The sequence below is a fragment of the Crassostrea angulata genome, chromosome 4 (assembly GCF_025612915.1).
Source record: "Crassostrea angulata isolate pt1a10 chromosome 4, ASM2561291v2, whole genome shotgun sequence".
Taxonomy (NCBI): Eukaryota; Metazoa; Mollusca; class Bivalvia; order Ostreida; family Ostreidae; genus Magallana; species Magallana angulata.
In genome coordinates this window covers 38,602,774-38,616,778 of record NC_069114.1, presented here as the reverse complement: position 1 = coordinate 38,616,778, position 14,005 = coordinate 38,602,774, and the positions used below count along the sequence as shown (strand labels likewise).

Below are 14,005 nucleotides of genomic sequence, written 5' to 3'. Positions count from 1 at the left end.
AATTTTCCTAAGATATTTATATTTCGTAAAATTTGATAATTGAGTTGACTTTTTATTGCAGGAAAAGAATACCTTTCCAACAGAAAAAATCGTGTCATTGTACAATAACTTCTCCGATGATACTGCAAATGCCGGGTAAATCTCAGATCTACACATTAAATCGAAAATATTAATTGTTTATATTCTCTGATATATGTATGTCTCTGTATTCTAAATTTAACAGACGTTTGTCAGAAGACACTGGAGCAGAGGAGGAGTCCCCTCTCTCTGTAGAACAGATATTCCAGAATATGAGACAGAGAGAAATGGAGATGTAAGATACATGTAATTCAAATCAATTCAGTCTCTTTTTGGTGATAAAACTGATAAAATGGAGAATAGGACTGCTTAGAAGAATTTCCCATTCTGTATTTTAAGTCTTGCATTTGTTATATTAGACTTCTGAGGGTTGGGTTTCTGGAATTAGACAAAGAGACGCCTAGCAAGAGTGTCACCAACAGCATTGCAGATAGAGGGACGAGTGAGGTGGAAGTCGAGCATAGACATGACAGCATGATATTCCATGAAGAAAATAAACAAAATTCAGCAACTGCCAGGTATAACAATATAAAGTTTAACTCATGTTCCAATTTGAGCAAAATAAATGCAATATTTTAGAATCTGAGAAAAAAATTACAATCTTTATAGATCAGATATTGATCTTCCTGGCGACGAAGCATGGAACGAACCCCAACTAACAGCCGAGGAGCTCTATCAGAGAATAAGACAGAAGGAAATTGAAACGTAAGTTTATTTAAAGGGGCATGGTCACGATTTTGGTCAAATTTTATTTTTCTGTTTTTATTCTTTACAATGCTTTATGAATGCATTTCTAATGATCAAATGAAATTTGGGTGCCCGTCGATGAGTTTTTAGCAAGATACAGGGCTCACAATTCTTCGTCATGTAAACAAGGCTCGTGCTCTGTTTTTGTTTACATAGGTTCAATATACCAGTTAAAATCTTTTTCAAGATGATTTGTCTATATTCTTATTCATTTAAGCATAATTAAACAGTTCTAAACGATTAGTACATTCATTTAAGGTCTAAAACTGGAATTTTCACTTCAACATTCAAAATGTTAACAAAAGCTTTGTTTACATAGCGAGGAATTGTCAGCTCTGTAACTCGCTTATAACTCAACAAATGACACTCAAAATTTGGTTGCCTATTAAAAATGCCTTAATAAGGCATTATAAACATTAAAATCGAAAAAATAATTTTTGACCAAAATCGTGACCATGCCTCTTTAAGATGAAATATGTATGTATATACCGTCTACTACATTTATTATTCCTTTGCAGAAACTTCGTTAAAAATAATCATTCTTAATTGGATAACCAGTCTTACATGAATGTATTTTTATCAGAACAATTACATGTAAATCAAAACTTTTAAACCTTCGCATAATTAAAGTACGCATATGTAAGATAAGCACGGAGTTTGTTGTCTTTCCTGAACAGATTGGAAAAAGCAGGATTCCCTGGCACACTCGCACAACAACCTCTGGTCAAAAGTAACAATGAAATTGAGGCCAATACCTTCCCTTCAGACTGCGCTGATGGGGGACTTCAAAATTCGGCAGCGACACAGTAATACTTTTAACTTGTTTACAATTAATTGATGACAGTTACTTCTGAATTGTCCATAGCAAAATCCATAAGTCCGAATTGAAGGAACTTCTATGGCATTTTCTTTCAGTTCCAAAACAAGACTCTCGAAAGAGAATGACACACAGAGTCGGCCCTTTGCCACTGTTGAAAAACTGTATCAGAAAATTAGACAACGAGAAATAGACACGTAAGCTATGTGGTTCCAAATGTATTTATATCATATACACTAAATCAGATACAATAATTTTTTTTTATTCAAGATGATAATTTTTCAGTTCATTCTCTGACTTTCGCAGACAATTCAAGAAATCTTGCAAAACTAAATTGACATGAGGCTTTCGTGTTTTCTTTACAGATCCCAGAAAGCTAGATTTCTAGGTGCAGCATCAAGGTAGGTAAATCAGCTGTCTGCCGGACTATTTGTTAAAAAAATATTCGACCTACATTCTTTTATACAGTTTGACACAATTTAGTACGTATAAGTCTAGGTGAGCTATGATTTGTAACCCCCTTCCCCCGTCTCTATTTCCCACAGCTCCACCCTCCTGATGTCTGGGGGTAAGACACAGAGTGAACCGGACAAAATGACCGTGGAGGAGTTCTTCCAGTCCATACGACAGCACGATGTCAACATGTAGGTCACGTTAAGTAACACCGCCCATTAACTTCTACCATCCAATGTTACATGCATGCATAATATAAAAATACCAAACATCTCTCTCTCTCTCTCTCTCTCTCTCTCTTTCTCTCTCTCTCTCCTTTACATGTATTTATTTATTTATTTCAAAATACGTACCTGTTTTACTTTTTTAGACTGGTGAGATCAGGGTACCCAGGGGCCAGCTATTATGAGCTGGACAGCGACGATTCCGCTTCTGACATTGTAGTAAGACAGGGTTTTTTTCGGTGGACTTATTAATTTTACTTGTATGCTATATGTTTGTTAAACTTTTTAATATAATTTTTTTTACAGAAATTCGTCAAGAAAATTCTTGGAATATGTATCCCATCTATAGAAATTAGATCCTTTTTTACCTACCACAGTATTTTGATTTAATATTTTTGATTTTTTTTTTCAACAGACTTCAGCTAGTTTTCAAGGGGAGATAATATCCCCGGAAGATATGGTGGACTATTTTACCTCTGCAGTGTACGGTTGTTTCCCCTGTTGCTATTATAGAAGAATGTCCAAAACACATTCAAACCCTGTAAGCATACCGCGGGTTCTTTCGAATAAGATTTAAATTTTTATTCCATGAAAGTTACAAGACAAAGCTTAGGCGGTACGGTTCTTTAATATTGATTTATATATATTCCATTTAGGACAAAAAGAAAGAAAAGAATGAAAAGAATAAAAGACCAAGCCTGCTGAGAAGATTAAGGCAGTTTTTAACCAGAACCTTTTTCAGGAGAAGAGAGTAAGATGATGGTGATGATGATGATCAGGAGGGGAATGATTAAGCTACATCGCTAGCTACCGGAATTTATAATCATGTTTACCTCTGAATATTCTGAGAATTTTCAGTATTTTTAGCCATGTTTACCTTTTAATTTTGATAGATCATATTTACCTATGTATTGCCATCAGTACTGAGTATAAGTTGGTAAGACTCTAGTGCCCTAAGTTACAGTCACTCCGTGATAGCACGTACATGTACTTATCTTTTTTAAAACGTTTACATGAGGAAGTAAAAACCTGATTGTTTTACAGGAAAGTTGTTTCTGAATTTATTGCTCCAGATCCCCTTCTCGTCGTGGGACATCATCAAAAACACTCAGTCTAACAGACTCATAAATATACAGAAATTGAACTTAGTCGACTCCTCGTTCAGTGTAAATCAGGTACTCCCGAGGCGCTATATTGCGTATGTAAGTCTATTTTAGGTAGATAATGTATGTCTTGTTTTGTGAAGTGGTTATAAAAAGTTTTCAATATGATGTTCTTATACAATATACATCAAACAACAAATTAATAACAGTGAAATATAAATGTGAATATAGAAAGATAATTTAATTCTTTTTTAAAAAACCCCACAGTTCAAAATTCTGAACTGTTGCTCTCAATTTCAAATTCGAAATTATTCTTAGGGAAAGTTTGCAATCCATGCATCAAATTGTGGGGAAGAAGTATATATTTTCATGTTTCCACGGAAACGTACTTTTATTATTCTTACACAAGTGTTTCATCATCAGTGAACAATACTGCAATTGTCTTTAAAAGTAGAAAATTTATATTCAATTTTTGGAATAACAAAAACAAATATAATGCTTTTTTTGTTATTTAAAGTAAAATGTAATAAAGATATTTATAAATACAGTACAACCTTTTCGCTAATCATTCATAATGTGATGTTCATCGGACCATAAACCTTCATTCAGAAATACATCATCCTGTGGTTATCGGTGCCTGTGACGTCAGAATAACTAATTCCACCATTGGTTGAAATTGCATCACTGCCATTCAAATGTCACCTTAACATAACTGATACGTCTTGTGGTATTTCTTTTCTTTGTTTTTTTCCCTTGGTATATTTATATTTTTGGTTCGGTGTATTTAAAAATTGGTATACAGAACACACAGAATACAATAATCTACAATTCTTTAATAAATGTATATAGCATAAATTGTCAAAAGTCAAAATGATCATAAAAAAATGATTGATATACCTCAACAAATTATAATTGTAATTATTGCACAGTCAAAAATATACAAATTGATTTCAATTATCAAAATTAAAAGTAATCATTCATACAATAAACAGTTAAATAACATGTGATGGTTAAACCTAATGCCCTTGTAGAGGAATAAGTCTGATCAATTTGTTCTTAAACTTGATGACTTAATTTATTATCTATTTACCCAAGAGGAAGGTTATAAGTTCTGTCAAAGGTTAAAGGGGAAGGAGCAGTTGCATCATTGATCCTGAGCTTGAGAAATGACCTTGAATTTTTACTAGTTATCTATATCTGACCTTGACCTTACAGATTACAAAGAATGCAGTCTCCATTTTGTAAACTCCAAAAAAAAAAATGTTGAGTTTTACCAGTAGATAAGAAAGGGCGAGAGACAAGGCAAACAACATTATGCCTCACATTTTAAAAGTTATGGGCAATAAATCTATACATGAACATCAATAAATGTATGTACATGTATTTATTGATTCTACGCTGTTTTGGGACCTTGTATATTATCAACCATACTGAAATTCTTTGATACATGTTGCTATAAATGTGTTCATACATACAAGGCTTAAGGCATTCTATCATCTAATTTCATACATGTTGTATATATGGCAAAACTGGCACTCTAAATATACGTTTATACTCATATTGCAGGAATGCATACAGACAAGCAATTAATTTTTTTTTTAATCATCTTGGAATGTGTTTATTTTAGATAAATATAAAATTAATTACAACCAAATATCTACTCATGTACCTTTCAAATCTTTAAAAAGATGACTCAAAAATGACCCGTTACTATACTCAATTAGTTTAATGTATTAAGTAATTTTTTTATCAGCATCCCTACAGTATTGCACAATTTTAGAACACTACAATGCTTATCTGTGTAATGCAACTATACGTTATTTGGTTCATTTTGATTTTCCCTCTCAAAAGATTTATAAAATCATACTGCTGAACACTCATAGAGATATCACAACTCTGAGCTAAACGGCATGCTCATACAAGACTCAATAACAATGAAATCATTGTTAGAATTCGGCCTTGAAGTAGACTGCTGCATTCTGGGAGTAGTTGATCGGGAGGTTGTGTTTGATGGACCGTGCCCCCAGGCTGGCGGCCCCTACAGCGGCCGATTCCTTCAGGTCCAGCAGACTGATTTTGGATATTCTAGGGTTCCTTTTCCTGTCCTGTAAAACCTTCACAAAACCTGGAAATAAATAATGGTAGAAAATTAAGAATTAAAATTTGGAAAATTAATAAAGAATTTCAATTTTTGATGCTTAAAGTTCACATCATTCTCACAAAGCAATCATTAAAATGTATACATAGAAAACTTTGTGTGTGATATTACTAGTACCTCAAGAAAACTTGAACTTTTACACATAAAATTTGATTTACTTGAACTTACAAACATAAAATTTATTTAAAATCAAAGTCATAAAGACAGTAGGAAAAATTAATATTCGGTTATTACTGTAAATGAAAAAAAAAATAATTTTAATAATACTCGTGACAATGTGCTGTATTTAAATTTCTGTGAGATAATTACCGTCCTTCATGATGTCCCAGCTCTTCCACACAGAGCCCACCGTCACTACCTGTAGCCCACTGGGGGTGTTCAGTAACTCCTGACCGACAAAAGATAGGGAATGAATCTTACCTCAAACCTTTACTGATAACATATCCTTTCTATGAGAGCGAACACAAAAATAGAGTAAACATGATATTTATACTGCATAATTATCTGACTGAGCCAATCTCATCGAATGAATAATTGTTTTATGATAATTACTATAAACAGGGAAATATTCGCTCCCCAATTTTATTTTCGCACTCATAGTCAGCGGGCAAATTACGACTGGGCAAATTCCAACGTGTCAGATCATCTTAAAGTAAACCCAAACGTGTCTGGATGAATTCAAGATGGAGCAAATCTGTTTGCAAGTGTAGAAGGGCGAAAATATCACGAGGCTAAAATAACCCAGTATACAGTATCTTAACAGAAAATAATGAGAGAAAAAAACTTGTCATTGCATTTTTTCAACATGTAAATAAAGTGTCAAAAAACGAGGCATTCTACCTCTGTAATTTTGGGTTCTACACCCAGAATGTGCTCTGCTAGTATTTCTCCAGCCTGTCTGAAGAGGTCCAGACACAGTTTGTCCTGTTTATCTTTGGCACCTGTAATACATGTATATATTTGTATAAAATTTAAAAAAAAAGGATTTTTATATTCATTAAAACACTATAAACAAAAAACAGTTGCCATTTTTATCACATTTTTTCCCTATTTAATGAATAATGCTATAATTATTATCATTTATTTCAAAATTAGAATTCGTTCCATTAAAATCAAAAGAAAATATACTATGTACTTGAATCAATAATCTTGACCGCTATACCGGTATATTATTATATATAAAAAAAAATTCATTTATGGAATAAAACAAATACAAGAGATAATCAATGGATTCTTTTTTGAAATATGTTGCATATAATTCTGGGTGTAAGAACTGAACATGCAGGTGGAAATATTTTGTTTAATTTGAGTAACACAGCATGCTGACCTTGAGCAAGTTCCTTACACAGGCCTGCTATGAAGGATTTTTCAAACTTGGAATAAAAGTAATGGAGAAGTTCATCTCTTTCACTGATCTGAAAACAGAAAATTACAGTAGTTTATATATCCCTGTGTGTTTAATATGTTCTATAGCAAATAAGTATTTTTATATATGAATATGATGTACATTTACATCTTACAACTGTGATATGTATATGCTTTGTGATTAGTGTGTTTAGATTACAAACATGATCAATATAACAAATGACTACATATACACTTAAATTTCAAAGTACTTATTTTTTTATATTTTCCAATTACATTTATTACAGATATACAAGACATGACCAGTATTCAATTGCATGTAAAATTGATTTATATAGGTTGATATATAAATGTTTTCCATTTTTCCATTTAATGATCTTACATCACTACAGACTATTATTTGTTTAAAAATATAACAGTTCAATATACATCAAAGATTCTTAAACCAACACAAATCAATAAATAAGGTACTGAGTTTTTAAAGATAAATCTCTATTGAACAAATTCTTAATCACATGAAACATGAATGGGACACACATTTTTAATATCTCAGTAAAAAAAACTGTTGACAAGTTGCTTTCTGGGGATGAGATAAGACTTCATTTTTTTTTTAATACCTTGAAATATTTCATCATTGCTTCTTTCACAAACGTTATGTCATAAGGCGAAACTTTCAGATTATCCTCATGGTCGAACACAATTTTGATGGCTTTCTGTGTAATCCAATAAGCTGAAAGCAAAAGGTAAATAATACAGTTACATGTATTAGTAGATACAAATTGGTTTTACATTAAGTGAGATATGTTTTAATTAGTTCACAAATATCTACATAATTTGTGAGTGTTTAATTTTTTTTTTAGATATCGAAATAATGGCAAACTAAAATAAGATCTAATCCAAATATACAGGATATATGGTACAGGTATGTTTCCAAGTTTTCAAGTTTACAGATTTAGAGCTTTTGATACAGTACCTGAGCCTTCATCACCTAGGAGATGACCCCAGCCTCCACACCTGTAGGATTCCCCACTAGGAGCTATCAGCATACAGTTGGACCCAGTTCCAGCGATTAAAACAATCCCTCCTGATAAATGTCAGAGTGCTTGTATCTTAAAATACTACTCTAGAGTGGTTTTAATATGCACAAAAAGAATTCAGATTATCAGAATTAATGTTTGATGTCTCAGACATCAGTCCAGTTCTTTGTCAAGCTGAAACCACCATAATTTGTCCATAAAGTGATGGTCCGTAAAAAAATTAATGAAAGCATTGCAGGAATAAATAACGGAGTTACAGAAGTTATGGACCCTGATCCTTACAATAATATACACTCTCTGATTTCATTGTAACTTTTCCACAATAATACTGATTGTCTGAGCAAAGTCATTATCCATGATCACATTCTGGTTTCACAGTAACTTTTTTTTTTCTGTCACTATATATAGTGACTTTACTGATTCTATGTGAGGTCATTAACGACGAACATTTATTACTTAAACTGTACCTTTCTCTGTGGCAGTTGCTATGGCACCTGCAGTATCACTGGCAATGTACACATTCTGACTACATTGTGGGTACTTGGACTTCATTCCACTGATCAGCTGATCTTGAGCCTCTTTCTGATCAGCACCACTCATTGACAAACCCTGTCCAGGAAAGAAAATGGTACAGGCAAAAAATGACATTTATCATAAAAAAAAAAAATGAGGGAAAATCTTGATGGATTTCCTGCAATGCTTTAATAATCAATTCACAACCAGTCAGCAACTTGTTTCCCACATTATAAAGATTTTTACAGATAGCATAAAAAAAATTATGGTCTTTGAGCCAATGAGGATAGTTTCATTTTATGAACATACTTTGGTAAATGTAATGTAATTCAATGTTTACATTTTTATATTTTATTTCACCATCATAAAACATAGTAATCTAGGTTAAGCACGTGAGTAAGCACATATATTGAATGAAAGATCTTTCATAATTTTGGCTGAAATTAGTTAAGCTTAATACCTGGAGTGACCTCATCTGCAGTGCAGGTGTAACCCAAGCTTAATCTTGGCAAAGATTAGACCTATTGGTAAACATATAGGAAGACAAAATGACCTGGTGGATCTGCATTAAAATTTAGTTTTCCGTTTGTTTCTTCATGTGTTCCTGTAGAAGGTAAAACCCTCATGATCAATGCAAAAATATTACGTAGCTACATGTACTTACCAGAGAAGCTAACTTCGTGCCAGAATCCAGGCCTGCTTTAGTTTTGGCTTCTTCCACCATATTGTTCACCCTCTTTAAACACTCTTCCTGGCCAATTAACTAACAAAGGAAATTTCATCATAAAAATTCCTGTAACATCAATGGCTTTAAATCAGTTGTAATTATTATTTAATGTATTATCTTTCTCTCTGAACAAACCCATTGATTTGTGGATGGTCCATCTGTCCAGGCCAAGATGTCTCCCTTTTCATTCATCAGAACCATTTTAGAATGGGTTGCACCACTAAAACAATCAAGGAAGTCTTATACACTGTATTATGAGATAAATCAAGAGTGACCAGACCTGGTTTCTTCTTTAAAATTACTATGACATACCAAGTAAGCAAAAAAACAGTTTCCAAAAGCTTTATTTAAATTTTGAATAATATGCTATATAATGGTATACTGTTTGTAAACTAAAGGAAGTACAGTGGAAGAGGACTTGTTATTAGCTTAAGTTTGCTGTTTCAAAACGATCCATCTTTATTATACTACATGTACATTATCCTAGAAATGTTGACCAGATGGATGCAACCCAACAGTATTTTTTTTCTCTACTTCAAGATTTAGGAACCCTTGCATACAACAATTTTCTATCAGATCAACACTTGAAGAGTCACCTTTTCCAAACAAAAAATTAGGACTGATATTAAGTGATGGTCTGTCAGTGTACATTAGACTGTAGTACTTTTACTATAGTCTGTCATATGTTATCGCTTCCATCACATTTTGGCAATCTTCCATTTAAAACATGGTACACAGTAAATAGTCAAATCCCAGATCTCTTTACTGACTTTCTTTTGTACCCAGAGAAATTGACAGGAATGAAGACGGATTTCTTGTGGAGATTTCTATATATAAGAAATTTTGACTTCTTCTTTCCATTTTAAAGTAATCAGAGCATCCAATTTTTTAATCTTACCATCTGGGTACTTTCATGTTGTTTGCGATGCAACATCTTCCTATACTGTAGATTTTTAGCCCTTGTGTTCTTTAACATAAAAAGATAAAGGGGCGTGCCGCGGTTCAAAGATTTGATATGGTTGGAATTGTTAGGTATTTATGAACATCGAATAATTGAAGAGAGAATACTGCATAAACATGTTGGGACAGTGTATACCGCTGTCCTACTGACCTATACAGATTGACTAGCTGTTTGTAACTAGCTGTTTGTACAGTAAAAGTGAGAAAGGTTGAGACTTTGACTCCCTGTAGGTTGTTAATCGTTATCACTCAATTCAACTGAAAGCATTGATTGAATAGAAATTTTAAAATATACCCTTCGACCCCTCCATAGTATCCCGTTGATGTCATTTCTGTTGGTTTCCACAATCCAAAACAACAGCAGTCACCTTGTCTACTTTCACTTTCTCCAGGAAGATCGAACCCGATTTGTTCTGAAATTCATTGTCAATATAAATATGTAACAAGATAAAAACATCAATAGTACTAAGATGGAGATGCAATGGCATGAAATAGAATAATCATATGAAAAATTAAGAAGAAAATAATGATTAAAGGTTTTCAAGGAAATACCTGCCGATTTTGAATCGGGCTCGATAATCTTCACATTTGTTGACATGAATATTTGTTTTCTTCTTCTTTGTGGATGATGCCGAAAAAATCAGTACTTAACGGGGGTTCTGCTCAATATTACAAGCTAACCAAGGCGCATGACGATGGGTATATCGATTTACAGGTAATTCAGTTTCTGAATGTCCCATCCTACAAATTATACACTGTCGGGTGATGGGTATCCGCAATTCTCTCAGTCTCTAGGTGTCCTCTGTCTTGTTAGGTGTTTTACCTGACATAGTTGGATTGACAGGTTGTCAGAGTATACAACTATTTTACGAACGGATATAGGTGGAAATGAATGTGAAAGTTTGTCAAAGGGGACCGATATCTCTGTATGGTTACCAGAAAATTTAGTCTGCATACCAAGGCTGCTCAGGGAAATTCTTGTAAAGAATGAATCAGTGAAATCAGTAGATACATGTAGCGAGACGTTGTAGAACATTGTTTCAAATTTACCTCCTGACAAACAAATTCTTCAAACTTTAAGCCAATTTACAAATAAGTTTTATGAGGATAATCAATTGCTTTCAGACGACACACAGTCACACACAAACTTAATATAGTTTAGCAGGAACCTGCACTTGAAATTGTAATTCTGTAGAAGCAGAAATATTTGTTGAGGATTTAATTTTGTTATTTTCGTTGGCAGTATAAATCAACAAAATAAAATCCATAACGAAATTTTAACCCAAGTATTAATGAATACAAAGAGATTACAATATGACGAAATTTAATGCCAACAAAATCTTATTTAAAAACAACGAAATTTTGACCTAACGAAGATATGTGCTTCTACAGTATAGTCCCTTCCAATATATGATTTTGTTGCAACGGATGAAAATCAAAGTTGACTTGTATATTTTGTTAATTTTACTAAGACATTGATTGTCATAAATATTTCATGCAAACATATACTTTACTGAAGTCTTAGATCCTACTTAATTTTTTTTTTTTTTTTGCTTGACTTCATTTCATTAGATCAATGATTTCATTATTCATAGTGGACAAAAAAAGTTTTTGAATCAAATTTTACAAGCAAATACCATTAAATAAAATACCAAAGAATATCAATAAGATATAAAATATATAACAAAAACAAAATTGCTAAATTATTTGGGGGGATTTTTTTTAGTTCCAGAGACCTCCTCCCAAAGTGCCATACAAGGCTATACTGCTGGCGACAGTATTGTTTTCAATAGGAACCATTCTCCTGGTGGTTGGAGCCTTGTTGTTGTCTGGAAACATCAGTGCAGAGGTAACTGTGCAGTAACTACATGTAATGCATTTCCAAAACTCTGTGTCAAGAGACATAACCCCTATAATGTTCAAACAGTTTGTCTGCTAATCTTTAAATTTGTCTCTAAGATATTTATGCAGCACATTTTTTTGATAAAAATACACATTCCTGTGAAAGAAGTGCAATAATGAATTGAAATAAATGAAAGGGAAAATATGAAAAGTAATTTCATTCACACATTATCATTTTTCAATTGGAGAAATTCACAGGAACGAAAACTGATTTTTCTTATGGAGATTTATTATAGGGATTCTTGACATATTTTCTCCATTCGGAGTACCTCACACAATTTTTCATCAGCAAGCCTGAAAGATAATGTTGAAAAATTGTGCGAGAAATTCAGAGTGACTTCTGAATGGAGAAAATATGTGCTGCATAAATATCTTTGGACAGACTATGAGTAAAATGTGAATCAAGGATATCTTGGGATAGAGTATAGATTTTGGGGTGGATGGGTGGTTGTTGGTGATGGATTGTCTATTTTCAACATTTAAATATTTGTAAAATTTTCTTATCTCTTGGAGACTTGCTATTTTCATGCCTAAATATGTATCAGAGAGAAACATCTCATCTCTTTAGCACAAAGAAGAAAAAAGTTTACAGATCAATAAATGAAATAACAATTGGTCTAAATGGCTATCAGTCTCCCTCTTCTTTCTTTGCAGTATGCGGACAGGACGTGGCCGGTGTTAATCATTGGAGCACTCATGTTTATTCCTGGAGCTTACCATGTAAGAATCGCTTACTACGCATACAAAGGATATGACGGATTCTCTTATGATGATATTCCAGAGTTTGACTGAGGACCTTGTAGCTTTACTTTTTTTGATGCATTCCACATGTAAATAGTCATTTAACCTTCTGTGTTCTTCATTTGATGTAAAAGACTTCACTTGTGATAGTTTGGTTATTAGAACTAAGTGTATTGTAACCAGTTGCAACAAATATGTTCACAAATGATTAAATAAATCTAATAGCTAGTATTCAATTTAAAAAAAAAGAAATCCACTTGTAAAACTTGTTTTGGAGAAGGTAATGTTTTATTATATTTTCCTTGTGTTAATACATGTACTGGTAGTTATTAACTTCATTAACATCATGCGTTAAGTGTGCATTTTTTTATATTATGATATTAATATCAATTTTAAATCATTTTTACTATCACATATTTTCTGAGATTTTATGATTGTCTGAAGTCTTTGTATCACATAATAACTTTTGATGTTATTGGTCTTTATTTCTGTTTTATTTTTCTAGTCTGTCCATATTTATATATGCATATTATTGTACACCATGCATCATGTGCATTAAACAGACTGATCACTCCATGCAAAGTGCAGTCAGTTAAACTGATGTATTTCTGGATGTAATACTTAGAATTTGACTAAGCTGTTTTAGCAAGAGCTTTGACTTTCAGTGGGATGTTATTATCTATTTTGTTCATCAAAACAAGCTGTCAAATATAAACCTCCTTTCTTCTAAATTGCAAAGAAAAAGCTCATTAATATTTCATAGTCTGTCAAAATCAGACGCCCCCACCCCCCACCCCATGCAAGATCTGCTCTGTTGTGTGAAATTGATGTTGATTTATCTGAAATAAACAGCCCTGGATAATAAAGTTTGGCAAGTGTCATCATGTTTTATTTCATATTCATATCTATTAGCCAATGACTGAACAGTTAATGAGTCAAATTGAAGTTATGTCACATACTGTCCAAAGTCCAAGCTCTTATTAAAACGACTCTATAATAGTTTTGACTTAAGCATTCCCACCACGCTGAAGGGGATTAATTCAAATGTACCTTTACAAAATTTAGTGTTTGAATTCCTCTCGAGATTCTTTTGTTGATATGGACACGTCAAAAATTGGTTTCAATTTCACGCGTACCCATTACCTGTAGGAATAATCTTGCCGTTGTCAGGAAATGAGTT

The 14,005-nt window shown here is 32.8% G+C and overlaps 2 protein-coding genes and 1 pseudogene across 2 annotated transcripts; 2 read left to right on the top strand and 1 right to left on the bottom strand.

Annotated features, from left to right (window-relative positions):
• Nucleotides 1–235: 235 nt before the first annotated feature.
• Nucleotides 236–3,229, top strand: LOC128179759 (uncharacterized; annotated as a pseudogene).
• A 1,010-nt stretch (nt 3,230–4,239) lies between these two features.
• On the bottom strand, nt 4,240–10,874 carry LOC128181467 (N-acetyl-D-glucosamine kinase-like). The gene is made up of 11 exons (XM_052849869.1): nt 10,735–10,874; nt 10,478–10,595; nt 9,358–9,442; nt 9,160–9,258; nt 8,450–8,591; nt 7,919–8,029; nt 7,563–7,675; nt 6,908–6,995; nt 6,421–6,521; nt 5,890–5,968; nt 4,240–5,547 (listed from the first exon to the last, which is right to left on the bottom strand). The coding sequence occupies exons 1-11, from the start codon at nt 10,778–10,780 to the stop codon at nt 5,369–5,371; spliced, it is 1,161 nt and encodes a 386-aa protein (XP_052705829.1). The 5' UTR covers nt 10,781–10,874; the 3' UTR covers nt 4,240–5,368.
• Nucleotides 10,757–13,430, top strand: LOC128181468 (transmembrane protein 230-like). The gene is made up of 3 exons (XM_052849870.1): nt 10,757–10,897; nt 11,909–12,031; nt 12,739–13,430. The coding sequence occupies exons 1-3, from the start codon at nt 10,808–10,810 to the stop codon at nt 12,874–12,876; spliced, it is 351 nt and encodes a 116-aa protein (XP_052705830.1). The 5' UTR covers nt 10,757–10,807; the 3' UTR covers nt 12,877–13,430.
• The last annotated feature ends 575 nt before the right edge of the window (nt 13,431–14,005 follow it).

Coding starts and splice junctions, on each gene's coding strand:
- LOC128181467 (XM_052849869.1), bottom strand. CDS start 10,780: ATGTCAACAAATGTGAAGATTATCGAGCCCGATTCAAAATCGGCAG. Junction 9,443..10,477: donor TACTATGGAGGGGTCGAAGG/GTATATTTTAAA, acceptor TGATTGTTTTAG/TGGTGCAACCCATTCTAAAA. Junction 5,548..5,889: donor CTGGGACATCATGAAGGACG/GTAATTATCTCA, acceptor ATTTATTTCCAG/GTTTTGTGAAGGTTTTACAG.
- LOC128181468 (XM_052849870.1), top strand. CDS start 10,808: ATGATGCCGAAAAAATCAGTACTTAACGGGGGTTCTGCTCAATATTAC. Junction 10,898..11,908: donor ATGGGTATATCGATTTACAG/GTAATTCAGTTT, acceptor GATTTTTTTTAG/TTCCAGAGACCTCCTCCCAA. Junction 12,032..12,738: donor CTGGAAACATCAGTGCAGAG/GTAACTGTGCAG, acceptor CTTTCTTTGCAG/TATGCGGACAGGACGTGGCC.